This window comes from Rhinatrema bivittatum, chromosome 4 (assembly GCF_901001135.1).
Source record: "Rhinatrema bivittatum chromosome 4, aRhiBiv1.1, whole genome shotgun sequence".
NCBI classification, from domain to species: Eukaryota; Metazoa; Chordata; class Amphibia; order Gymnophiona; family Rhinatrematidae; genus Rhinatrema; species Rhinatrema bivittatum.
In genome coordinates, this window is record NC_042618.1 from 150,811,573 (window position 1) to 150,839,134 (window position 27,562).

The following is a 27,562-nucleotide window of genomic DNA, read 5'->3' on the forward strand; positions in this document are numbered from 1 at the left end:
AGTAAGTTGCAGAGGGGGAGGAGGTATATATTGAAGAGGGTGGAGGATAGGGAAGATCCCTGTGGGACGCCTTGTCTGAGGGGAATGTGACAGGATTCATGGTAATCGAGTTTTATAAGGTATTCTCTGTTCGTAAGGTAAGAGGTGAGCCAGTCTAATGCTGTGTCGGTAATGCCTATCTCTGTCAAGCGTGTGATAAGGATTTGATGATTGACAGTGTCAAAGGCTGCTGATATATCTAGTAGGGCCAGTAAGAAAGATTTTCCTTGGTCTAGTCCAATGAGTATGGTGTCGGTAATGGCTAAGAGGAGATTCTCGGTATTTCGGCCTTTCCAAAATCCGAATTGTGAGGGGTGCAGGAGGCTGTGGTCCTCGAGGTAGTCGGTGAGCTGGGAATTGACTACTTTCTCGAGGACTTTCGCAAGGAAGGGAAGGTTGGAGATGGGCCGATAGTTTGCCGGGTCAGAAGGGTCAAGGGAGGGTTTTTTTAGGAGGGGTTTCACAACGGCAAGTTTGAGGGGATCTGGGACTTTGCCGAAAGTGAGGGAGCAGTTGATGATGTTAGCTAGAGGTTTGGCAATAGTGGTGGGAATGGATAGGAGGGTTTTGGAGGGGATTGCGTCAGAGAAATGCGTGGCCGGTTTCATTTTTTTTGAGGATGGACTCAATTTCTAGGGTAGAGGTGGGGTCGAAAGATCTGATGCAGGTGCTAGTGTGCTTTGGGGAGGGGGAGGTGGTCGTGGGGTTGTGGGGGAAGCGTAGTAGGATATTGGAAATTTTGTGCTGGAAGTGTTTGGCCAGATCCTCGCATCTTTCCTTGGAATTTTCTTCAATGATAACGGGGTGTGCGGTCTTGGTGAGTTCAGTGACGTAGGAGAAGAGGGCGTTGGCATTGAATTGTAGGTCGTGGATTTTTGATGCGTGAAAGTCCCTTTTGGCAATGATGTAATCCTTAAAAACCTGCTCCTGCGCGCGCCGAGCCTATTTTGCATAGGCCCAACGACGCGCGTATGTCCCAGGGCTTGAAAAAAGGGGCGGGGAGTGGGCGGGGTGGGACCAAGGCTTCCAGCACAGCGACCGTGCCGGGGGATCGCGTGCCAGCACTCGGCTGGCGCGCGCAACCTACACCTGTCCAGAGGCAGGCATAAATAAAAAAATAAAGGTGGGGGGGATTTAGGTAGGGCTGGGGGACGGGTTAGATAGGGGAAGGGAGGGGAAAGTGGGGGGGGGGGCAGAAGGAAAGTTCCCTCCAAGGCCGCTCCAATTTCGGAGCGCCCTCGGAGGGAATGGGGAAAGCCAATGGGGCTCTCCTAGGGCTCGGCGCGCACAAGGTGTACCCCCTTGCACGCACTGACCCCGGATATTATAACATGCACGGGGCTGTGCGTGCATGTTATAAAATTGGGCATAGATTTGTGCACGCCGGGTTGCGCTCACAAATTTACGCCCGCGCGTAATTCTTAAAATCCAGCCCTATGTGTACTAGGGTGGCACTTAGTTGTATATGATTTTTGAACTGAAATATTTTTTTATCTCCCAACCCCCAAAATCTGTGTAAAAGTACCCTCTATAAAATTTCAGCTCAATCAGATAATATTAAAATGGCCCCCAAAGGCCCTGAAGAATCAGACTTTAACAAAATCGATATTTTTATATTAAACTGTTTTTTGCCTGTACAAATCTTAAGAAAATGTTTGATCGTGATTTACTCTACCTTCTGTGTCAACATCACATCTTAGAATTAGTCTTGAGAAGTATTTTTGATGCAGTAATGGCTGCAACTTCCGGACCAGATGTGAATTTGTTTAAAAGATTTAGGGAAACCAGGTCGGCCATAGACAACAAAAAATACCGTAGTGGGATGGAAGAAGTCACCAAAGATGCTTGTGTCAGTATTCTGGAATTTCTACAAGAACAGTTATGTCTTAAACAGCATAGAGATGATTACCGCAAATTATATATTTATTTATTTATTTAGGAGTCTTTTATACCGAGGTATAGCTAGCAGCCTTCACTCCAGTTTACATATACAACAACCTATTACATTTAACAGTAACTGAACCAGAAAACTAATTATTACATTTAACAGTAACATTTATAACAGGGTATATCTGTGATCAAACCATGTAACTGGGGAGATCAAATATGAGTCAAGATCAATAAGTTTTTTCAAAACAATCTAGCTTAAAACGTTCTGTGTCATAGTCTTAGGATTGGAATTCTATTTTATAGTTTGGAGCATTTGTTTCGAGCGCCGAATGGAGAGTGTTGCTTTTGATTGGTTGTTTCAACGTACACGTTACGGTTTCAGAGCTTGTTGGAGATTGGTCACGCAGCTAGTCCAGCACTATGTTTAAAAACGACACATCCGGTAGCTCAAAGCGTTGTCAGCCTCGGATAGAGTCTAAGGACTCACGCTTCAGACCTAGCAGGCAACAGCTCAACATCCACCGATAAAACATCGCAAGAGGACAATTTCCCTGATGAAAGGTCCTTGAACGGACCTGAAACGTGGCTACGTCGGTGACCCTTCAAACCATCAGATAAGTCGGGGTGTTGTATGAGCTTATTCTTAAGCCATCAGAGACTGCCTATTATGCCTAACTAGGTTGTTTTACAAGCGTTTCAACAGTTCCACCTATACCCTTCGTTGGGATCATTTAAAAGGCTGCCGGGAGTGTCAATTTGAAATAGTTTACTGTGGGAGTGATTCCATTCACCTTGATCAGCAAGACAAATATTTTATATAGACATAAAAAAGTTTTTTGAAAAAATTTTCACTTCAGTGTTTTCACATGTTGATGGCTCCCACAGGATGGAGGAGGTCCGTTTATGATTATATTCACAATCATATTACCCCTGGCGGGGATTTATGATAATTGTATATGAAACGTTCCTCTCCTGCCACAAACATTTTTTTTGTAATACTAATCAATATTTGTGAATTATTGTACTCTTTTTTGAGTGTTGAAATTTAATAGAGTGAAGGGACAAATTTATTATGAAGGATTCATTTTGTGGTTTTTCATAGTCTTAGGAGTGACATTGCATACCTAGATAAGGTTGTGTATTAGATATGTTCTGTGATATTAACCAATACCATCCTTGAATGTTTGACTGAATATCCATGTTTTGAGCTCTTTTTTAAATGATTTGCAATAGTCAAGGCTGGTGAAAATGAGAGATTATAAGACGGTCCTGAATTCTTGGTGGTGAAGCATCGGTTTTAGATGTTTAAGTATTTGGAGTTTATGGAAGCCTTCTTTTGTTTTTGTTGTCATGAGTTTTTGTTGATGGAGACTTTGAAATATCTGTCTTTTAGGAAAGAGGTGAACCAGTCTAGAGTTTTACCAGAGAGCCTGATGTTTACTAGTCTTGATATTAGCCTTTTGTGGTCAACTGTATCGAATGCTGCGGATAGGTCTAGTAGGATTAGAAGATGTCCTATTTTGTTATCCAAGCCTCTTAGTATATTGTTTGATAAATTGAGAAGTAGAGTTTCTGTCCTGAGGTTTTTCCTAAAGCCGTGTTGTGTGGGATGCAGTATTTTGTAGTTATCGAAGTGTTCATTGAATTGTTTCAGGACCACTTTCTCTGTCATTTTTGCAAGTAGGGGTAGGTTTGATATTGGACAGTAGTTGTTCAAGTCACGTGGGTTCAGGTTCTTCCTCTTTAGTATCGGTTTGATTGTTGAGGTTTTTAACTTGACTGGTAGCTCACCTTCTTTGAGAGATTTATTGATAATTGCTGCTACTATTGGGGCAATGGAATGAGCAATTTCCTTTAGCTCTCAAGTTGGGATGATGTCTAGGTCATGGTGAGCTGGGTTTATTTTTCTTAACATTTTTTCTGTTTCCATGGCGGAGATAGGTTCGAAATTAGACCATGGTGTTATATTCGTTGTGGCTTTTTGGTTTTCTTTGATCGAGGAGTTGTTGAAGGCATCAGTTATTTTGGTTATTTTGTTCTTGAAGATTGTTGCTAAATCTTGGCTTAGATTTTAGGTTTCGGTTGTGTCGGAGTAGGAGTTTTCTGAAATGAGGTTGTTTACTATATTGAATAGGGATTTGGAGTTATTGGTGGAGTTTTTAATTTTTTGACTGTAGTAGTCACGTTTGGTGTTCAGAATCATTTTTTTATAAGCGGCAAGTTGCATGCGGTATCTTTGTAGTGTCATGGGACAACTGTCTTTTTGCCATTGTTTTTCAATTTTCCTGAGGTTGGATTTCGTGCTTTTTAGTTGAGAGTTGAACCATGGGTTCCGTTGTTCTCTGTGAGTCTTTAGCTGTTTAAATTTCTCCGGGTTTATATTATTTCCGGTGTCTTCTGTGATTTGGAACCAGGATTGGATAGCGTTATTTATATTTGAGAGGTCCAGATTTGCTAGTTGTTTTCCAAGTTCTTGTTGGAGAAGGTTGGTTTGGAAAGGTGGCCGGTATTTGAAGGATCATTGTGATTCGTTTGTTTTAGCCGTGTTGTTGATGTTTACTTGAGTCTTGCATTGTATGAGGTAGTGATCGGACCAGATGGATGTGTCTGAGAAATAGTTATTAGTGAAAATCAGGTCCAGTGTATGTCCCGCTTTGTGTGTGGGGTTGTTCATTTGTAGGATGTAATTTAGACTTGATAGCATGTCAAACAGGGTTTGGCAATTTTGTGATCTGGGACTGGTGTCTGTGTGAAGATTAAAGTCGCCAAGAATGATAGTAGGTTTTTTCATGCTTATGTTTGTTATTAAGAATTCAAGGAGCGGAGAGATATCATTATCTAGAAGTTTGGGCAGGCAGTATACTAGGCATATTTGTAGGTTTTGTGAGTCAAAGAGAGATATTTCATATTGTTTTGGGAGCTCGTGTGGAATCACTTTCATTGAGAAATGTTTTTTTATAATAAGGAGTAGTCCTCCTCCTCTGCGATACTTGTGAGGGATTGAAAACGTGTCATATGCACAGTTGTCTAGTTGGTTCATTAAGACTTGATCGGTATTTTTGCACCAAGTTTCTGTTATGTCAATGAAATCGGGGTTTTTTTCTTGTAGTATGTCAGATATTAACATGTATTTTTTGGTTAAAGATTGTGGGGTAGATTTTTAAACAGCACGATTTGGCCTACTTTTGCTTGCGCATCAGACTCAAGCAAAAGTACGCTGGATTTTAGTAGATACGCGCGGAGCCGCGCGTATCTACTAAACTCCAATACTAAAATCCAATACTAAAATCCAATTTGAACAATAGTGCTTTTCTGCACTATTGTTCAAATTGTAAAGTTTTATTATAACTACACCCCTGTTTCTTGTGAACCAGCATGATGGGACTACTGTCTTGAATGTTGGTATATAAAAAAACTTAAATAAATAAAATAAATAAAAAATATTAAGAACTAAAACGGTGTAATGTGTATTCTGGGTATGATGTCAAATCCCTGACAAGGCCCTTGTTTCGCCGATGCCGGCTTCTTCAGGGGGAACCCCTGACATAAAGAACATTGAGAAATCTACCTGTCAGACAATCAGAAAAATTGTGAATAAAATTGTATTGGTACATGTACAAAAATAATGATGTCTAAAAGAATGTGCCGACAAAATATTAATTGACCATGACCTTCCTCGGTGGTACTCCCCCAAAAGGAGTCTCATTTCACATTCCTTGAGCTGTGAGCCACGCTCGATGGATGGCAAATGCAATTTATGCCTTTAAAATATATTTATTCCAAGATCAATTTAAACTGGCCAAAAGAACATGCATTTTTCTCATCTGACTCTATTTACGAGTCTGGTTCCTAGCACCTCTGGCTCTGAAAGCTCCATATCTAGATTACAATTTTTTACTGAAATTAATTGCGTATAAAGACGTAGATCCAGAAATTAGTAGTGCTGGCGTGAAAAAATTTGCAAACCAATTAATGTATCTATTATCAGAAACTGCGGCATTCGCATTCTTTGATGATGAAGTTCCACTAGACATTAAGCAAAAAAATGGCTACTATAATGATGACCACAGAAGACAGAGATGCAGAAAATAAAATAAAATGATATATTGTTAGTAGTGAAGACCTCAACTGTTTAAAAGAAAAACACTTCTATGACTTTATTTCTTCAGAATTGAAGATGTGCTTCTCAAGATTTTCAATAAACACAAATGTTCTAAAAAAAAACTGCGCATCTACTTGGAACATGGGTTGGAAACATTGAAAAGCATTGTAGTAGTTAACGACGTGGCTGACAGAGGAGTGAAGCTTATCCAAGAATATCAGAACATTCTGACCAAGAACGAAAAAGAAAAGCAATACATTGTGCAGATTGTTAGTAAACACAGAAAAAAGTACCCAGATGCTACCAAAACTGGCCTAATGAAGCAGTAAAATCTGGTATCTTATTACATTTTTATTTTTATTATTTCCATTTTAGACATTATTTTGCGAGGTATGCATTTTTCTTTTGGTTTCAATTTTTGCTCAATATCTTGGCTAATTTTTATTTCAAGTAAATAACTGTATGAAGGAAATAGCTATAAATAAAATTGTCTTGCGATGATGCTTAACTAATATTTTCCCAAATAACGTTTGAAAATGAAATATAAAAGTTTTAAATAAGAAATACTAATTTTGGGTGAAATTTGAAACTTTAAGACCTTTGGGGGGTCACCTTAAAATAGTTTAATTGAGCTGAAATTTGGCAAGGAACACTTTTTCACATATTGGAGCAAGATTAAGGGTTGGGAGCAAACCTAATAAATAATAAATAAAAAAAGTTGAAAAATAAGGGCCACCCTAATGCGTACATTTAGCCCTATCTGTGAACAAGCAGTGCAAGCCTCGTTTTCAATTCCCACTGGCAAACTTGAAATGCGGGAGGAAGGCTTCATTTATGGTAAACTGCTTGATTTTTCTAAAATCTGTATCAGGTATGTGATCCCTTCTCAAGGTGTCGCTTCACATTTTCAGCTCTAATTCTGTTTCTTGTTTTTTTTTTTTGAAGACACTGATTCAGCAATTTATACATTCCTATATCACAGCGTTTGCCCCATCAAGAGGCGGTTTTATGCCCACAGTAATTCATTGCCCTTTAAGCATTTAAGCATTCTATCTATTTCTTATTGTCAGTGACCAGGTAATTTGATCAGTAATGTCTTTCCTTCATTACTAATGACTATTTTCTTTTTTCTGTCCCACTATTCATACTATTTTTCTCTGCATTTTTTAATTCTTGCCTCTTTCATTATGAGTATTGTGAGTCATTTGTTGGTCTGATTATTTCTTGGCTTTTCAGCTAGGCGATTACACCTTGTCCTCTTTGAGCGGTTCCATTAGTTTATTTAGATAAATCAAGTAAGTGGGTTTGGTCATTACATGGGTCGGGTGTTAGGGAGGTTTCAGCGTTTTCATAGTAATACAGCTGGATGCAATGTTGGGAACAGTTAAGATGTTTTTTTTTAAACATCCGGTTTACATATAGTATTGCTTCATTGTGGGGCATCCGATTCCAATTTTCTAGTTTTCTTTTGTTTTAATTCTCTTTTGCTTTAATTTTCTTTTACCAAGATTTTGTATGTACCCTGGCTTGGAAACAGCTGTCTGTGACTTTATTCTTTGACATTTTTGAGATTGCTTAAATTAATATATGAAGAATATTTGAAAGGCTTCTTTTCCACAATTAATATATTTTTGATTTTTAGCCTCTAGTTCCTGGTATTTTAATCGATGTTCATAACTCATCTGTGACTCGGCTCCTCCTGTTCATCATGGGGAGCCCACAAGAGTTATTTTGTTATTTCTTTTCCAAGATAGTCAAAGTAATATATTGAGCTATTTTGTCAGCATATTCTTTTAGACATCATTATTTTTGTACATTTACCAATACAATTTTTTTCACAGTTTTTATGATTGTCTGACAGGTAGATTTCTCAATGTTCTTTATGTCAGGGGTTCCCCCTGAAGAAGCCGGCATTGGCGAAACAAGGGCCTTGTCGAGAATTTGACATCATACCCAGAATATACATTAAACCGTTTTAGTTCTTAATATATTTCACTTTATAGCTAGGACATATAAGATATTTGGCTACATCCTTTATGTACATTAGCAGTCAGCATTAGTGAGGTCATGGGGGTTACATATTTCTTCTGAATGGATTATCAATAACATTTGCTTCTAAAGTTTAACGAAATAACCTGTTAGACATTTGTCTTATAATACACTGTCAACTAGGAAATTGACTTACAACCCTTTGAGTGATATGTGATATCCGTAGCCACTATGTGATGCAAAGAATTCATTATGATTTCCAATTATGAATATGTTTGTGAATATATTCAATTAATTTGTGAGCTTACCATACATAGGACAGACTTTATTGTGTAAGAGATATTACAAGTGGAGAACCACTGCTCTTTTTTCATGAAATCATTTTTTTGATTTACACTATAACACTATGATATAATTTACTAAGTAGATTTGTATAGGTAGGAATCAGTGTTTTATATGTTGTATATGGTTACACATGTATGAATGTATTTGTGGCATATTAGGCATTTAGGGCCTCATTTTCTAAACGGATCGTGTGCGATACCAAAATGGGGGCGGAGTCGGCCCTGGAAGAGGAGGAGTCAGGGCATCACCGGGGCCAACTCCGCGAAGACGCCGTGGACGACGAAAAGGTAAGGCCCTTTTCGAGTCCAAGTTCACGCCCAATAGCTACACCTCCTATGGTGGCGCTATTGGGTGCGAAACCAGCAGCGATCGCACCGCGACAGTGCGATCGCTGCCGGCTAGCGCAGGCCTGCCCCCCATATCGGCCCCCCACCCCTCATTCCCTAAAGTATTGCAAGCCTGCGATACTTTAGAAAATGAGGCCCTTGGTTGGATAAAATGAATGAGCACCTATATTTTTTCAGTAACATGTTAATAAAGATTTGTTTTTAATATGATAATATACGGTGTACATTAGTTCTCTTTTTCTCATCCCGTTGGGATTTTTTTGTTTACTAATTGAGCACTGCCAACCAGTGGAACAAAGCCCCCATTTTGTTTCTTTACAAGTTTCTGAAAGGAGTAAGCTCACACACATATACGTGCTCACAGACTCACACACACACACACACACACACACACAGAGGCACAGAGAGACAGGGACTCTGTATCCAGAGAGAAACAGATATCTCCTACCCAGACCCAGATACCCCATACCCAAACAGAGTGAAACAGATATGCAGAGACATACAGAGACCCCATGTACAGACAGACACAGTTACCCTATAACCAGACAGACCCAGTGTCATGATTCTGGATGCTAGGCAGCCTCCCCACCAGCAGATGTCCTTACAGAGCTACCTTCTCTCCTGTTTTAGCCACCTCCTTGATGCTCTAATGACTCAGCAAGGTCAGCCCTATTTAGGCCTGCCTCTCTTACAACTTGGTGCCTCTTCATCGAGTCACCTTGAATCCTTGCATTGGCTCGCCTTGCTTTACCTTGTTTCTGCATGGTTCCTGTGGCCTTCTTGCTACACTTTACCATGTGACCTGCTTGGCCTTCCTGTCTTCTCCTGTGGCCTGCTCAGCCTTCCTGCCTCACCTTGTGGCCTGCTCAGTCTTCCTGCCTTGCTTTGTGGCCTGTCGGCCTTCCTGCCTTGTCCTGTGGCCTGCTCAGCTTTCTTGCCTTGCCTTGGAGCCTCCTTGGCCTTCTAGCCCTATCCTCTTGCCTCCTTGACCTTCTTCTCTTGTCTTGTAGTCTCCTTGGTTATCTTGCCCTGCCTTGTGGCCTTTGCACCTTCTAGTATCTCTTGGCCCTTTGTGGTCTACTTAGGCCCCCTATTCCGTGCTTCCTTGTTTTGTCTTATGTATTCCTTACTGTGTTTTAGGTCCTGGTTACCTGTGTTTGTATGTTCCCTACCCTAGTCCTGTGTCCTGTCCTGTCCTATCCAGTCCTAGCCTTATCCTGTCGAGTCCTAGCATTGTCCTCTTCAGGCCTAACCTTTTTCTGTCTATTCCTTGTCTTGACCTGCCTGGTGCTCTCTGTGGGCCTTCTGGCCTATCCCTTGTCTCCCATCACTGCCTTGCCTCTAGTTCCAGCCCTCATCTCCAGTTCCTGCCTGTTGCCAGATCCTACCTGTCTCCAGCCCAAGCCTTGACTCCAGTTCCAGTCCCATGTCTCCAGTCTAGGTTTGCCTCCAGCTCCAGCCCTCATCACCAGCTCCTGCTTGTTGCCAGATCCTGCCCGTCACCAGTTTTTATCTTTCCAGATCCTGCCTTGTCTCCAGTTTTTATCTTTCCTGATCCTGCCTTGTCTCCAGTTTTTATCTTTCCTGTCTGTTATCATGGACTATGCAAAGAAAGTCCTGCAGGCCCCCAAAACCTGCAGACTCAACTCAAGGGGGAGGGGGCTGGTCAGGCAGAAGACCTTGTCCTGCTCTGACCTGAAGTTCTGTACCGCTCTTGCTGGGGGAATATCTGAATTCAACCTGCCTGACTGTGACACACAGAGAGACACAAACTAAACATCAGGACAGGCACAGAGACACAGACATACCACAGAAAAACACAGGCACACGACCCCAAGACAGAAGTCAGACACATAGACAGACACAGAAAGAGGCATAGACACAACACACCCAGATAAATACAGACAGACACATCACACCCAGACACAGAGAGAGAAACAGGCAGACAGACCACATCACACACAGAGACGTAGACCACACAAACAGACCAAAGCACACTAGCCAAATACAGAGACATGCACTCCACACCACACCGGTAAGGGCTGGAAAATGTTTTTAAAAACTTAGATGACAGTCATAATTTTTTAGGAACTGAAAAAAACTCCATTCCACCCTGCCCAACTTTTTTGTGCTTTTTTTCTCATTAATTTTTCCTATTTTTGTCTGTTTGTATTTTTATCGGTTTGCTCATCTTTATTCTCATAGTTTGATTTGCTTATTTAACTTATGTACACTTTTTGCCTATATTCTCTCATCCCTACTTCCTCATTCTCTTTGGTCTCTTTGTCCATTTTCTTCCCCAATCTCCAGCAGGCAACAGCTGTGATCACTTTCCCTGGGTAAGGACATAGCAGCAGCAGAACTCCTCCTGGGCTGAGGACTGAGGGTGATTCCTCGGTTGTGGAACACTGCAGTGACTGTTCCCATGTCCAATTCTGCTGTAAAGTAAGCAGCTCCCTCTCCACCTGGACCTACCACAGCAGAAGTAGCTCCAGGCAAGGGGGTGGCACACCGGAGCGGGCGGCAGCAACAGGAGAGGCTGCACGGCTGCCAGAGGAGCCAAACCCACTGGTGTCTGAAGAGGAAGAAGAGAGGCCGCTAGCAAAGTTGAACCCGCCAGTGGCTGAAGAGGAAATACTGTGCCGCCATAGTGCTTCCTGTGATATACCCCGTTTGCACCCACGCAGAACTTTTCCTTTGCACCGCCAATCCCCTCCCAAGAGTAAGCAGGCCAGTGGGTTGTGGTGGTGTCGATGAGAAGAGGAACCTGCGGGGCCGTGGTGGAGCTCATCCCACCAAGGCAAAAAGAAAAGAAGAGCCTGCGGGGTCGTGGTAGAGCTCATATCACAAGGCTCAAAGAGAAGAGGAGCCCGGGATCCATGATGGAGCTCATCCCACCAAGCCCGAAGAGAACAGGAGGCCATGTATGTATGTTTCTGAATCTGTGTGAGAGCTTATGTATATGTGTAGGTCTATGCGTAAGCCTGTGTGTGCGTCTGTGTCTAAGCTTGTGTATATGTCTGTGTGACAGCCTGTATGCATATGTATGCCTGTGTGAAAGCTCATTTGTGTTTAGCTGTGTAACAGTCCTTATGCATCTGTGTGTCTTGTGAAAGCTTGTGTTTGTGTGTGTGTGTGTGTGTGTGTGTGGCTGTGTGAGAGTTTGTGTGTGGAGTGTGAGTGCCAGTATGCATGTGTGTGTCTGTGTGAGGTCTGTGTGTATGTGTCTGTGTTAGAGCCTGTTTGTATGTGTGTATGTGTGTGTGCACCTGTGAGAGCCTATGTATCACATACAGGCTCTCACAGGCATGCGCACACACACATTGGGGTAGATCTTACAAACTTGCGTACGCACGTCCATGTGCGCGCGGTACTTGGCATGCACACTTGGACACCCGATTTTATAATCTGCGTGCGCAGGTGCGCACATGTTATAAAATCGGTGGTCGGTGCGTGAGGCGTGCAAATTGTGCACACTGTGAATGCCGATGCCCGCGGCCTTGCACAGTTCTCTCCCAGTCCGCTCCAATTTTGGAGCGGACTGGGAGGAAACTTCCCACCCCCTACACTAATCTCCCTTCCCCTTCCCCTAACCTACCCCCCCTAGCCCTAAGCTAGGGCTTAGCCTCCATCAAAACTTGTATTTTACTTGTTGCGTCTGCCTCAGGGCAGGCGCAGGTTGTGCGCGCCGGCACCCTGCCGGCACATGATCCCCCCTGCACAGCGACAAATGGCCGCTGTGCCGGGGGTCTCTAGCCCTGCCCCACCCTGGACCACCATGCCCCCGCCCCCGCCCCTTTCTCGAAGCCCCACGGCTCCTCGCGTCCCGGGGCTTTACGTGCGTGGCAGGGCCTTTTAAAATAGGCCCGGTGCGCATAGGCGTTTGAAAATCCGGCCCATTATGTGTCTATGGGGGCAGAGGGAATATGTGAAAGAGCATAGGCGTATATATGAGACAGAGAGTATGTGAGAGAACCAATGTGTTATTGTGTGTGTGTGTGAGAGAGAAAGAAGATAACGTTTGTATGGCCCTATCTCCCCGAATCCACAAAAATCTCAGGGTACTGGAAATCAAAAGATCCCAGGTATAGAGAGCAGGAGATTTTTTAATCCCTATTAGTTTTAATTATTGGGTGTAATTTGATGCTTTTGCTGTTTTAAAATATTTTATTGTTACTTTGGGAAATATTAGAACAAGTTTAATTATTGGAGTTTTTTAAATATTGTATTGATATTTGGGAAATTTTGGATATTGTATTCATTAATTGGTTTGAAATATTTATTCTTTTTATGAATATGATTTTACTATTATTATGTTTTATATTTCTTGATTTTATTTCATGTTTTTTTTTTATTAAAATAATTTTTATTAACCAGAAGACGTTTCACACAATTGGGATAACAATAGCATATGCAACACAGAAAACAGCGTACAATACAAGCATTGTATATAAATGTTTGGTCCAAGAACCGATCCCACTGTAAACATATTCCCTGGTTTTCCTTTTTTATCCCCTCCATCCAATCCTGGCCCTACCACCCCCTCCCCGTAGAACCAACTCCAAAACATTCCCATTCACACCCATGCATACCACATACAGACCTCCCTTCCCCCCCATCCCCCCCCCCCTCGGAACCTCAATTAAGACCATATGGGCGTATAGCCATTGTTACTGAGCTCAGTTTGTAGAGCACTAGGAAACAGGGCATAACAGGCATTCCAAGCACTATATATCTTGTCCGGTTTTCTCTTTTCCGAGCGGAAGTCCAGATATTCCATCTGTAGTAGAGAGGCCATCCTGCCAAACCAAGCATCAACTGAAAGTTGCACCAGTGTGTTATGAAGAATGGTAATGTTTCCTTTTTCCCATTGTTGCTCTGCATGTAGAGGCTGGCTTGTTGTGGGTTCCAGTTCACTTCTTCTCAGCACATTTCTATTTATACTTTCTAGACTCTTTATTCTATATTTGATCAGGGTCTGACTGTATTCTGCATATGTGACCAAGGTGAGCTATTTTGCTGGCATGTAGTTTCTGTGTAGGGATCTATAGCAGCCTGGCTTGTTCTATTGTCCCAATAGGAGGTGTATTGGTGTTCTAGGGCCTGGTGTATTATTTGCAGTGTTGCCTTTTCATACATAAGGTTGCTACTGTTTGAGTGTTGGCAGTTTGGATTGTTTTGGTATGGGAGGTTTACAATATTGTAATGGTAATTGTGTTTATTCATGGCTTTCTGAGGTGCCATTATATATTCCATAGAAGTTCCATGTGTCTTTTTTGCAGAGTTTTCTTGTTGGCACCACAGCAGTGCATGTAAAATTAATATATATGTTGTATGTGATATTTTGCCTCAGAAGACTGTAGTTTTGAATGTTCTTTTTCATGTAAAATGTTACAAGTTCATAATTAAGTTTTGTGTGGCTATAGAGGGTGTGAGAGAGTGCAGAGGGGGTGGTGTGTGTGCAAGGCTGTAAAGTTTCCCTAGGATATGTAATACTTTAGCACAGCAACGTTGCTGCTGTTGAGCCTCAGTACAATTCAGAGAGGCTTTGACTCGGATACCAGATATGTGATGGCAGATCTAGATATATCAGCAGTATTTGATACCATCAATTACCAGATGTTACTCAATAGACTCTCGAGTTTGGGATAGCTGGGAGAGTTTTCTCATGATTTAGTTCCTAGCTGATGGATCTTAGGTAGCTAGCAAGTCAGGATGAGCACAGAAGTCTCCGCTTGGTACACACTTGAAACAGGTGTTCCTCAGGGTTCTGAGCTCTCTACTGTGCTCTTCAACATTTACCTGACCCCACTGTGTAAATTCCTCTTGAGTCTCAAACTAAACTATAAGATTTACACAGACAATATGCAGTTCTTTTTGCTGACATTGCCAACATGATCAGCCACTTTTGACTTTATTTGGATATGTTTTTCTTCCATTAATCATTTGCTGATCCCCGTTTTATCAATATTCAAAACTAATCAGACTCACCTTTGATCAAAAGTACCATGGATCAATTCTATTCTAAAAAATCTATGCCCCATCTAGAGACTTAAGTTCTTCTCAACAAGAGATTTAGAGATCCTGTCAATCTTGCATGCTCACTTTGCAGAGATTCAGGAAAGAGCCTTCTCCGTGGCTGGTCCCAGAGCCTGGAATACACTTCCTACCCTCCTTTGCACATTATCAGACATGTAAGCTTTTAAAAAGGCATTAATTATGATTTTGTTCAGAAATGCATTCAGCCTTGCAGAATAGTTGATTTATGTTTTTTTTCTTTCAGCATATTTGATTCTTTTAGTTTTAGTATACTATTGCTGATTTTGAGTATTGATTATTTGTTCTGTTTTGATTGTTGTGTTGTATATTTTATTTTTTGTGTATCTATGTATGTTTTTAGTTGTTCTACACTCCGAACCATTGGGTAGGTGCAGATTATAAATCATGTTAAATCAATCAATTAATCAATAAATAAATATTTAAGCCATTGTGCCTGTGGCAACAGGATTCATCATCATACAACTGCCTCTGCTGAAAATCATTTGCCTGGAACTGCAAGTATGGGAATGTTATGACTATACAAGAGCAATAATCTAATAATATTTGCTTTCAAGGGTGCTATTGCTATTAGAAAATTTAAAAAGATTCTGATAAACCAATATGGTTACTAATTGGTGGGTAAAAATGTTCTGTTTTCTAGTGACAGTCAAAGCCATAGGTATGTTAAAGATCTGTACTTCTGAAATCCATCATTTTTGGAGATGTACTGCCTATGAAGGATTACTGCTTAATTATAAATCAAATAGCATGTTGGGGTAAGAGCCCTACATTGTCTTAGCAGTGTGCACCGGAATAGCTGGGGATGAATTAATTGTCTTTACTAGCTGATACCCGGTGAAATTCTCCAAAGCTCCCTATTCATTCCCCTAATAAGATATTTGGTACCTGTAAGTAGTAATAATATCAAGAAATACAAAACATCAATGATAATATGAGCCATATAAAATATAAAACAATGAATGAAAACAATAAATATTTTAAAACAGCTGGAGGTTGATATTCAAAAGTTATTTAGACAGATAACTGAAAAGTTATCCATTTAAATGGCTTACCCGGCTATATTCAGCCTTTATCCAGCTAAATTCTATTCGGTTAATAAGTTAGGTGGCTAGAATTTAGCCAGATAAGTTGGGGGCATTCCAGGGGTGTAACCAGGAGGAGTTGAGTTAGCCGGCTTAGTTAACCAGCTAACTCTGATATTCAGAGTAGAAGAGCGAGTCAGGTTAAAGAGCTGCCCTAAACTTAGCCAGCTATAGTTATCCGGATAACTACTTAAGATAGCTGGCTATATTCAACTGTGTGGCTGCACTACTGAATATGCCTTCAAAGTTAGCCAGATAAGTTTATCTGGCTAACTTTTCTATCTGGACTGTGTCTGAATATAGACCTCCTGATGAACAGAACATCCAAAAATGTAAAAGTTGTATGAATTTTCCAAAATACCAATAAAATATTTCAAAACAACAGACACATCACATAATACCCAATAATTAAAACTAATATAGATTTAAAAAAATCTCTAGCTCTCCATATCTGGCATCTTTTGATTTATAGCCACTCTAAGGGTAAATGCAAAACAGTGCACACAGCCGAGAGCACTGTTTAACCCATGGTTGGACGTGCGATTTGGATGCATGTCCACAACCCCTTATGCTATAAGCGGATTAACGTGTCCAAAATGCGCGTCCAATGCCTGGCGTGAAGTCGGAGGATCCAAAAGGTTTAAAAAAAAAAACCAAAACGTACCAGCAGTCAGGTTATGGAAACGGATGTTCAATTAACAAGTGTCCATTTTCCTAACAACCATGGCTGTGCACTGGTTAGGAAAATGGATGCTCATAAAATTGAGCGTCCGTTTTCCATGTACATTTGTCCCTAGCACCTGCTTGGCAGCACGACCCCTTATTTAAATATTGCATCGTGCACCCAGGAGAGGTACCTGGGCTCGAATTAGGAAAGTGGGCGCTCAACACTGAGCACCTGCTTTCTGCCCTCGTTTATTGCATTGACCCCTAAGATTGTCATGAATTTGGGAGGGGGGGGGGGCTCTGCACAAACTTTATCCTCTCTCATTCACATACACATGTTCAATCTCTCACATATACCCTCAGACACACACACACACACCCTTTCTCTCACACAAACATACATATGCATATAGGTTATCACACACAGTCTCTCTCTCTCTCTCTCACACACACACACACACAGGCTCACACACCTACATGCAGGCTCACACACACACACACACACACACACACACATGCAGGCTCTTTCATACTCTCTCATTCACACATACATTCTCTCTCTCTTTCCCTTACACACAAATAAACACATACCTGGCCTCCCTCTCTCTTCTGGGCCTTTTCAGCTACCACCACCAGTCCTACTGGGCCTCTTCTTTGTCCACTGCAGGACGGAGTTTGCGGTGGCCACTGGGACTTCTCTCTTGTGTTTGAGGAAGTAATGCCCCCTACAAAACTCTACCCAGGCATTTACATGTACTTCAAAGGCCCAGCCAGCCTACATAAACACAATCTGTTGTGCTGCCAACAGATGAATGGCTTGCTGGTGCCATTGGTCATATCATAGGTAGAGCAAACTCAGTCATGCTAGGGGATACTTTCAGGGAGCTGAAAGTGGAGGTTTAAAAATCAGACTTTTTCTGAACATTGCATTCTTCCCTCTGGCTTCCAAACATTGGTACAAAAATCTATACAGTCTAGAAATGCCCAGTTGGCAAACTCTAAGCTCCAGCTTCCCAAGTCCAAGCCCAGAATTCTCTCCTCCCTCCCCAGTCCGACTCCAGTATACCCTGACTCCAGCACAGCCCAGCTCCCGCAACTCTCTCCCCCTCTCAATCCTAGAACTCTCTTCCCTCCACCCAGCACAATCCAACTCCCCTCCCCAGCCTGAGACCAGAACTCTCTTCTCTCCATTCCCAGCCTGACGTCAACTCACTGACTGCCCTTCTCCAGCCAATCCTGGCACAGTTGAACACTCTTCTCCAGTCCACATCCTCCCCAGCCCAACCCCAGCACAGCCTGACTCCACAACACTCTTCCCCCATCACCTTCCCAGCCTGCCCATGCACACTGTGACCTCCCTTCCCCAGCCCAAGCTCAGAAATCTATTCACTCCCTGCCCAGTGTTCTCAGTCTCTCCTCAAATCACCTCCATCTTGGATATTTATCATTTTCCAATTCCTAGAGTGAAACTAACACTGTCAACGCCTCCTCCCTCCCCTTGCTGGAGGCCAGTCCCAATCTGAGCGAACTTACTATTTTCCCCCTCGTAACTATCTGTCTGCTTCTCTCTAATTCTGTGTCCCTCTTTTCCATTCAATCCCACAATCCTCTGGCTTCCTGTGGCCTCGCTGACAGTCTTTTTGTCTGTTGTGCATGTAGGCTTCTTAGAAGCAGGTGGGGTGAACATGTGTGCTAGCGCACAAAATGCACTGACCACCAGTCCCCACATCTGCTGGTCTGGCAGCGGAATATAAATATGTAACTTGGATGTTACATACATGCACGTATGTGCATAATTTGGAATTTATGTGCATAGGCGTGCAATTCATAACTTATACGCATACACACGTCAGAATTTATGTGCGTACATTCCAAGCTATGCACCTAGCTCAGTGATTATGCACATAGCTTCCAAGCTTTAGAGTTAATTTTCAAAGGAGTTACATCTGTAAAATTAGCATATATCGGCCAGATTTTTAATGGCTCGCACGCATAAAACACAGGGGTTATGTGCATGGCTGAGCCTTGCGCGCGCTGCATGCATTTTAAAAGGGGCCCAGCCACACGCGTAACCCTGTTACATGCATAAGAGCCAGGCCTCAGCAGTGGGGTGGTCTGGGGGGTGGGGCGGGGCTAGAGGCACCCAGTACAGCGGCCATTTGCTGCTGTGTCGGGGGATCGCGTGCCGGCAGGGTGCCGGCGCGCGCAACTTGCTATAGCTCCTTTGTAGGAGCAAAAATTAAGTTAAAAAAATGGGGGGGGGGGACCTAGGATAGAGATAGAGGGCGGGTAGGATAGGAGAAGGGGAAGGGAGGTTAGGGTAGGTGGTAGGGAAGTTCCCTCCCGGTCCGCTCCTTAATTGGAAAGGACTGGGAGGGAACTGGGGAAGCCAGACGATGTGTCGCCACGCGATTGTGGCCTATGTCTGCCCCCCCTTGTGCGCGCCACCCACGATTTTATAACATGCGTGCACTGGCGTGTACATGTTATAAAATTGCGTGTTCATGTGCGCGCGCGTTCTTTTTTAAACTCCACCCCTTTGAGCGTAAGTAGATTGGCCAAGCATGCATGCTATTTTATAAATCCAAAATATGCAGGTATTTTTGGTTTTGTGTGCACATTTACCTATGCAAAAAAAGGGACAGTCTAGGGGCATTTGGGGCAAGAGAAATGTATATACGTTGCTATTTACGCAAAATACAATGGGCAACTTATCCATGCATTTTTACACCTGCTAATTATCTAGAATCAATTGATATCAGACTTGTCTGTTGTCTGCTGCTACTCACTGAGCTTGTCTGGATGAACTGGTGGGGCTTCAGCGTGAAGTACTAGGAAGGTCTCAATGAACTGGAGCTGGACTGGGTGATGGAGGTACTGATAAACTGGTGATTTCAATTATGCATGCATGTTTTAAAATATTCATACTTCAATATATAATTCAAGGTTTTATGCTAGCAAGTTATATTTTTTCACACATAAAATATAGGTGTGTATGTTTATAAAATAGGTAGAGAAAGTATGCATTTTCAATGCATTGCAGATATTCATGTGTAACAAAACATATGCATGTATGTTGGGGGGGGGAATAGACATGCATATTTTATAATATATGTATACCTGATAAGAGCAGGTTATAAAATACTGTAGTAGATCTCTGTGCATGTTTAGGGGGTTGTGTGGAGTTGTTTGAAAGTTATCCTCTAAGGGGTGAATTTTCAAAGGAGTTACACATGTAAAATTTGCATATATGCACATAAGTAGTTTATATTCATGTTCATGCTATTTTATAAACATCAAACATATGTGCATATTTTTCCTTTTGTATGAACATCTACATTCGTAAAAAAGGGGCAGTCTAGAGGTGTTCCAGGTAGGGGTAAGAAGTACACACACAAGCTGCTATTTTATAAGCGACTTATGTTAACACATGTGGTAACTTATTCCCACAATTTTGCACCTACTTATTATCTCACATAATTGATATCGGACTCATCTATTATCAAGAACGGATTGGATGGGAGAAGTACACGTTGAAGAACTAGGAGGGTCTCGACGACCTAGAGAAAGGACTGGGTGAACCGGTGGAGGAATTGGAAAACTGGATTTCACTTAGGCGTGCATGTTTTAAAATATACCAACTTACGTGCACATATTTCTAAAATAGGTAGGAAAAGAATGCATGTTCATTACATTGAAATACACAGCTTCAATGTATGTGTTCGCGCATATATTCATGTGAATTAGGAAGGTTGATATACGCATGTTTTATAATCTGCACATCCCTGACATAAACAGGTTATAAAATACTGTTGTAGTTTTCCATGTGGAATATACGCATGTGTATGGGGCTGCGTGGAGTTATTTTAAAGTTATCCTCCTTGTGTGTATGCTTTTCAGTGGTTTAAGGGGCGTGCTTGCATGTTGACGCACACATGCGCACACCACCAGTCCCCGACAAATAGACACCACTTTGCAGGTTACCCCCATGCCTTCTTGTAAGGGTAGTAACTGCCGCTCCATGGAGGTTATCTCTTAGCTACATTTCCATCTTTAGTCACTCGGGATCCTTTATTCCAAACCCTTCACATTCCATGCATCCACCATCCTTTCCTTGAAGAAATATTTCCTGATGTTGTTCTAGAGTTTACCCTCTTTGAGTTTCATATTATGAACCCTAGTTTTACAGCTTAATTTCCATCGGAAAAGGTTTGATTCTTGTGCATTATAAATACCTTTCAGGTATTTAAAAGACTGTATCGTATCTCCCCGTCCCTCCTCTCCTCCAGGGTATACATATTTAGGTCCTTCAGTCTCTTCTCATAAGTCTTCCAGTGCAGACCCTAGACCAAATTGATTGCCCTTCTTTGGACCGCTTGGATCCTGTCTCTATCCCCTTTGAGATACGGTCTTCAGAACTGAACCCAGTACTCCAGGCGAGGCCTCCCCACAGACCTCTGCAGGAGCATTATCACCTCCTTTTTCCTTCTGGTTATACCTCTTTTGATGTAGCCCAGCATTCTTCTGGCCTTAGCCACCACCTTGAATACACAGCCAAATAGTGCTGTAGTCAGTTTGGACATTTAATGAGACACCCATAAACTATTCAGTTCTACCATATTGCGATGAGTAGACCTAGATTTCAGTGCAGCCACACTATTCAGTTCAGCCACATATAAATTCATATATTCAACTGAGTCATGGATATGGTATTCACATTCTAATACATTTAAATGCAATACTATTACATTCTTTTTAGCCACAGAATAAAGCATACAATAATATACCATTTAGACAAATAGCAAGAAACATACATTTATACTATTCCATCCAACCAGAAAGACAGTCAAGACAAACTAGGCAGATACTATTCATTTCACTTAGGGAGAAACACAAACTCACACACTGTACCTACAACTGAATAGCAGATGGGAAACAAATGTTTAATCTTAGTCTGCTTTGTTTCAAATATAGGGAAATGTACAGTAAAATTTCATGGGCCCAATATTCATAGCACATTCAGTGCTGGATAAGCCTGACTTATGCGGCTAAGCAGCGGCTGCTGAATATGATCAGTGGCCACCAATTAGACATATAAGTCCCCCAATACGGCTAAAAGTTAAAAGCACAAAAAGTAAGCATGTACTGGGTGGATCAAGAGCGGAGCGAGTTAGCCATATAAATTATACGGCTACCTAGCAATATTTGGAGTTAGCTGCATAAGTCTGACATACCAATCACTGCACGTTCTACTTCTTGTTAAACTTCTATCATCCTCTTCTTCTACCAGTTAGAACCATCCTTGTTTTATTGTAACTGCTTTTTCTGCGCACTTGTTAAAATTTGTTATAATTTGTAAAGGTATACTCTCATGTTATATTTATGTACGTTTATAATGTATTGATCACCCCTTGTTTTATGTACACCGACATGATACGAATTTCCGTGAATGCCGGTATAGAAAAACTCAAATAAATAAAAAAAATAAATAAAGTTTAGTCACCCCCACAGAGCAGGTCTATACTTAACCAGGTGGACTTATCCGGCTAAGTGCACATATATATGATATATTCACTGGCTTTGCTGTGCCGGATTAGTCATACTGAAATAATATTGTCTCTATATATGCTTACTGGCTCTCTAGAGCAAATATTTACCAATTACTAGCATTGTGCTTTATATCCCAGCATCCTGGACTGTAGCTGAGGTATTGTGTAGTAACTGCATTTATTTACTGGTGCCACGGCTGTTTCTCGTTTGACTTTTTCCATCTTGGTCCCATTTCCAAAAGCATCTCTTTAGTGGCCAGCAAGAATGTGGCCAACTACACATTTAATTTACTGATAAAATGAAAATGATACTGTTCTTGCCTTGCTCAGAGTTGAACATACAGAGGGCATATTAAAAGTTATTTACACAGGTAAAGCAAGATTTTAGGCATGGAAATGGACTCTGATGATCACCTTCCTTCAATGTGAGTAAAACACATGTATTGTTTAGCAATATGCATATTTTATCCATATTGTTATGAGGTATTCCTGAGGGTGGAGCCTGGTTGGGGGTAGACACAACAAGTGCAGTTTTGTATAATCAAAGCTATGCGCCTTGTTTCTGATGAAATTACCCACAGAAAAAAGCAGGATACAAATCTGCACAGGTACATTTTCCAGGGACGATAATCAAAGCAAAACTACTCATGTAGTATAAACCTTGCAGGTAAAAACAACCCACAGGCAGGCCGATGCAGAAAAGTGCGTTCAGCCGAATGTGCGCATTTCAACGCACATTTTCTATGCTCAAAACTTACTGCTGATGTAGCAAGGAGTTCTATGCATTTCCAAAAGAGAGTACTGCTTAGCTCCCTCGCATGGAAATCACATGCAAATGAGGGCTTCATGTACTACTCCCTGATGCAGAGAGCTGTGATGACAATAACCCAGGTTTCCCTAATGCTGGAAACTTAACGCCTGCTCAGAGATGGAGTTAAGTTTCCAATGCTGGAAAATCAGGGACAGCCACATCTCTTCAGGTGACGCCCCTAAATCCCTCTTCTGTCTCCTGGAAGCTCCTGAAAGTAGCCTGCAATAAAGCCCACACAAGCCTGAGAGAAGCACTGCAGAAAAGCTGGAGGTTAGGGGCGGGCTTATTGTCAGCAGGAAGTAGCCGACTGAGTGACATTAGTATCAGGAAGAGAAGAAAAGGAAAGCACTTGCAAGATATTCTCAGTGCCAGTTATCGCTCTCGGCCTCACTTTCCTGTGAAAATGCTTGCCAATGGGCATACCTGGGAACTCTCCGGATTTGGCCCAGAGACTCCGGAATTCTAAAAGAATTACTGGGTTTCTGGGCCAGTACCGGAAATCTCCGGGTGCTGCAGCAAAACCAATCTGCTTGGACCCGGAAAGAAGAAAGGAACGTCATTGGTCTTACGCTGCTGAAAAAGGAGGAACTGGACAGTGATTTCTACCATCTCCGGACCTTTTTAATTCTTAACTTCGCTTCCTCGTGACACCACCTGCTCCTGCACAGCCTGTTTCCTGCATCGAGCCACTTGCCCGTCCCATCCTGTTTGCCTTGGCCAATCGACATTGCGATTTCCTGCCCGTGCATCAAACGAGGAATAAGAAACAGGCAGCGTCTACTTCCGCAGCACAGGAGGAGAAGGAAGAGGCTGTTGCTGCTCCAGGAGCCCAAGTTAGAGTTTGCTGTTGCTAGTGTGTTTTGAAAGGGGGGGAAAGAGAATGAATGAGCATGGCTGTGAGAGTGAGTGAGTGTGTATTTGTGAGGGAAGAAGAGATCTGAGAGTGTATGTAGGTGAGTAGGAGAGAGCTGAGAGTGTATGTAGGTGAGTAGGAAAGAGGTGAGTGCAAGTGAACATGGGTGTGAAAGTGAGTGGGCATGTGTGTGTGGAAGAGGGCGAGACGTGAGTGAGGGAGTGTGTGTGTGGGAGAATGGCAGAAGTAAAGGTGTAAATGGACATGTGAGAATGTGAGAGAATGAGCAGTGAAAGTAAGTGTGAACATGTAAGAGTGTTTATGAAAGCAAATTTGTGAGCATCCGGTCCAGTTGCCCTCCCCCGTTCCCCTCCCCCCCCCTCCCGGCCCGCTAATCCATGGTAATCTCAGGGTGACTGGAATTCAAAAGTTCCCAGGTATGCCAATGGGGAAGGCGCTGCTCGATTACATTTGGTATCCTGGCTGGAAGAACCCCTGAACCAGCAGGTAATATGACAAAGTAATGAACACTCCCTGGAACAATATACAGCACCGTCAGTGCTTGTCAAAAACTTGCCTCACTGCCACTGCCATCTTATTGAGTGCATTTTTTAAAGGTACGCATGTTGGTTTTTTTTTAAACTCCCGATGCATTAGCATATCATTACCTTACTGCATTGGGAGATGAAAAAATAATAATAATCTGGGCAAAATTGTGTGCTGAAAGCCAGCACACATTTTATTAGTGCCCAGATTACTGCATTGGCCTGAGGTTTTGTAACAACATGGGTAGTTTGATTATATGAACCTAATTATTTCTACACATGGCCTCCTTAACTTGCCCACTGGCTGCTTCCCCATATAGACTCTCACGAGGCCCCACTCCTTCCAGCCAGCCCTTCTGTTTTAAATCAAAGCTCCCACCCCCATATGCTTTGTCTGAATTTCATGTCTGTCTCTCTATTAGACTGTAAGCTTCATGAAGCAGGGACTGTCTATTATGTGTGTTTGTAAAAAGCTGTGTACACCTGGCAAATGCTGTACAATAATAATTATTTACCTCGTAAAGCACAAGATAGCTACATGCATGCGTTAAGTGCATGGATTTCCAAAAACAGATACAGTGAAGCCTTTTGAAACCAGTATTAAAAAATAAACTGGAAGCTCATTTGGGCAGTGGCATTGCTAACATTCAAATAACTTTGTATAGAATCATGTACCCTGATGGTACCATATAACACATTTTTATCATTTAGTGCTATAAGTTATACAGCAGTGTACATCATCATGAAAATTCCTCCAGGCCGTATATACAGGTAATCATTTATATACATTAAAATTCCTCTAGCAATACTTAAAAAACGAAATTGTTATCACTTTACCTCTGTGAAAGCATTGCGGTTGGCTTGCAAGCTAACCTTCACTACTTCAAAAGGATTGACGACAACTGCTTCTGTGAGTCCAGACCCCAATCCAGCAACAGCAAGTGCCTAGAACAGTGGCATCAAGGGAACACAAGTCAGGGAGTGCAGGAATGAAGAATTCCAAGCCTTGCAGCCTGTTCCAGAGAGTATGGAGAGACCCAGACCATCACATGAGACTATTATACAGCTCAGTCTCCTGATCCAGTGCCGACAGCTCGCCAGCAGGAAACCGACAAAGCCACAAACCACAGTCTAAAATCTCATGAAAAGATAGAGCCCCCATCAACATGTTCTTTCTTGGAAACACAAAAACAGCTGTACTGCTAATTTTAACAGCATATTGTAAAATAATAATACTCAGCTCTCAACATTTATTTGGAGTGGAGTTTGAACTTCAAGAAAAATGATATTACTTTATTACTTATCAGATGTAACTTTGGGCTTCTGTTGGGAAGAATGAAGAGAAAGATGATCCTGAACAATGATTCTATTGCAATTCTGCTCACGGGATGGCACTGCAACTTTAAAGCACTCAGCTAGAGTTGCCAACTGATCAGTATTCAGCCAGCCTGGACAGTTTTTCTCTGGCCAGGCCAGTTGCTGGTACAACTTCAAAACAGGCAACATAAAAGTCATTAATTAGTATGCAGGTTGGCCAGCCAAGAACTTATACAAGGCTTTCTCTTCTGCTTATCAAGGAATTTTGAATTTTCTCAATTTAGGCTATGTTCCAAGGCCAACAAGAGGGGTTTTTTTTAATTCCTTTATTTTTATTGCCTATCCATTTCATTTTCTTTTTATTATATGAAATAATATTTGGGATATTTGTAGATTTACCAGAGAAAGTTCTTCAGGTTTTGCAAATGGTGCAAAATGTGGCCACTAGGGTAATAAGTGAGTTAAGAAAATATGAGCACATGACCCCAGTGCTTTTAAAGAGCTCCACTGACTTCCCATAAATCAACAGTCACAATTTAAAATGATGCTACTTGTGCATGGGTTGCTTTATTCTGAAAATAAGTGTAAAACTGCGAACAAATTACAGCAATATGAGCCAAGAAGATCCTTCAGATCAGATGGTACAGGTTTCTTGGCATTGCCCGGGAATCAGAAATATTGCTTGCAGATCATGAGGAAAAGGGCCTTTTCTTTTTCTGCCCCATGTATGTAGAACATACTTCCAGTGGCGATAAGGAAAGAACGAGATATGAAGGTTTTTAGAAAACGGTTGAAAACATTATTATGTCAGTGTTTTTAATGATTGATTTGTATAATTTTATATGTATGTTATATTGTAATCTGCCCTGGACTATTGTATAGGAAGTGGCAGGATATAAAATGTTTTAAATAAATACTATAGGTATTTATTTTTTACAATAGCAATTAATGCCATATTTTGCAAAAAAGAATACCAATTGTGTAAATAAATTACATAAAAATGAATACTATTCCATTATGGTCTTCAGTTTGAATCCCATCTTTCTAGCACAAATGCTACTCAAAGTGGCTTAAAACAAAATTCATCATATTATAATTTCATATACATATAAATACAACAAACATCAAATACATTTTAAAAAAAGCAAATATAAAATAAAAATCAATAAATAAAATGCAATGAAAAATGAAAAATCACTCCCTTAACTGCACCAAAGGGATCCCAAATAGTCCCAGGTGCCGGAGTGTAGGAAAGGGTTGCAGATAGAAAACCTGCCTCTCCAGAATGACCCTAATACTAAAACACTAGCAATCAGAAGGAATTTACATAAGGGCACTCTGTTGCAGAAGTGGACCCTTGGACTGAGGTGAGGTTAGTGCTACCCACAGGGAGGGTCCTGCAGGTCCTCACCATGGCAGGCAGAGCTGACTGGAGCAGAGGCTCAACAGGAACTTTGCCAATACCAGCCCTTTTCCCCCTTAGATTGAGCCCTCGGGTGCTGGGGCCGACTGGACTTAGGTGCGGGCCTCTGTGAAGAGATTAATCCATCGCAGAAGGTATTGTTGGCCAGCAGGAATGGAACAAAGTCAGTTCAAAAAGTGGTTGGGGCAGGCAGCAGAGAGCAGAGAAAAGTGCAGGCGGAGTTCAACAAGACGAGGAGCAAGCAGTGGTCACAATGTAAGCAGAAGTCCAGCATTGTTGAAGAGCAGTCTGAAGTCAAGCCAGGAATCCAAATGAAGATAAAGCCAGGGATCTGAACAGAGGTCAAGCCGGGAAGGCAATCCAAGGGGATAAGGCAAGGCGGAACAGCAGGATGGAACACTGAAGATGGACAAGAGACCACAAACCAGGAACACAGGAACTCCGAAGACACAGGAAGAAACCATGAACACGAAGACAATATATTGGAACAAGAGCAGGAACTGGAACCAGGATCAAAGATGCAATCAGCTACTCTGAGTTCGAC

The 27,562-nt window shown here is 41.9% G+C and overlaps 1 protein-coding gene across 3 annotated transcripts in view; it reads right to left on the reverse strand.

The window, feature by feature from the left end:
• Positions 1-27,562, reverse strand: part of SLC25A21 (solute carrier family 25 member 21) — an 847,107-nt gene that overhangs the window by 93,768 nt on the left and 725,777 nt on the right. For all 3 annotated transcript variants that reach the window (XM_029598981.1, XM_029598980.1, XM_029598982.1), the window contains one exon: positions 25,116-25,223. In XM_029598981.1, coding sequence (XP_029454841.1) covers positions 25,116-25,223 — 108 coding nt within the window. The remainder of the gene's footprint in view (positions 1-25,115; positions 25,224-27,562) is intronic.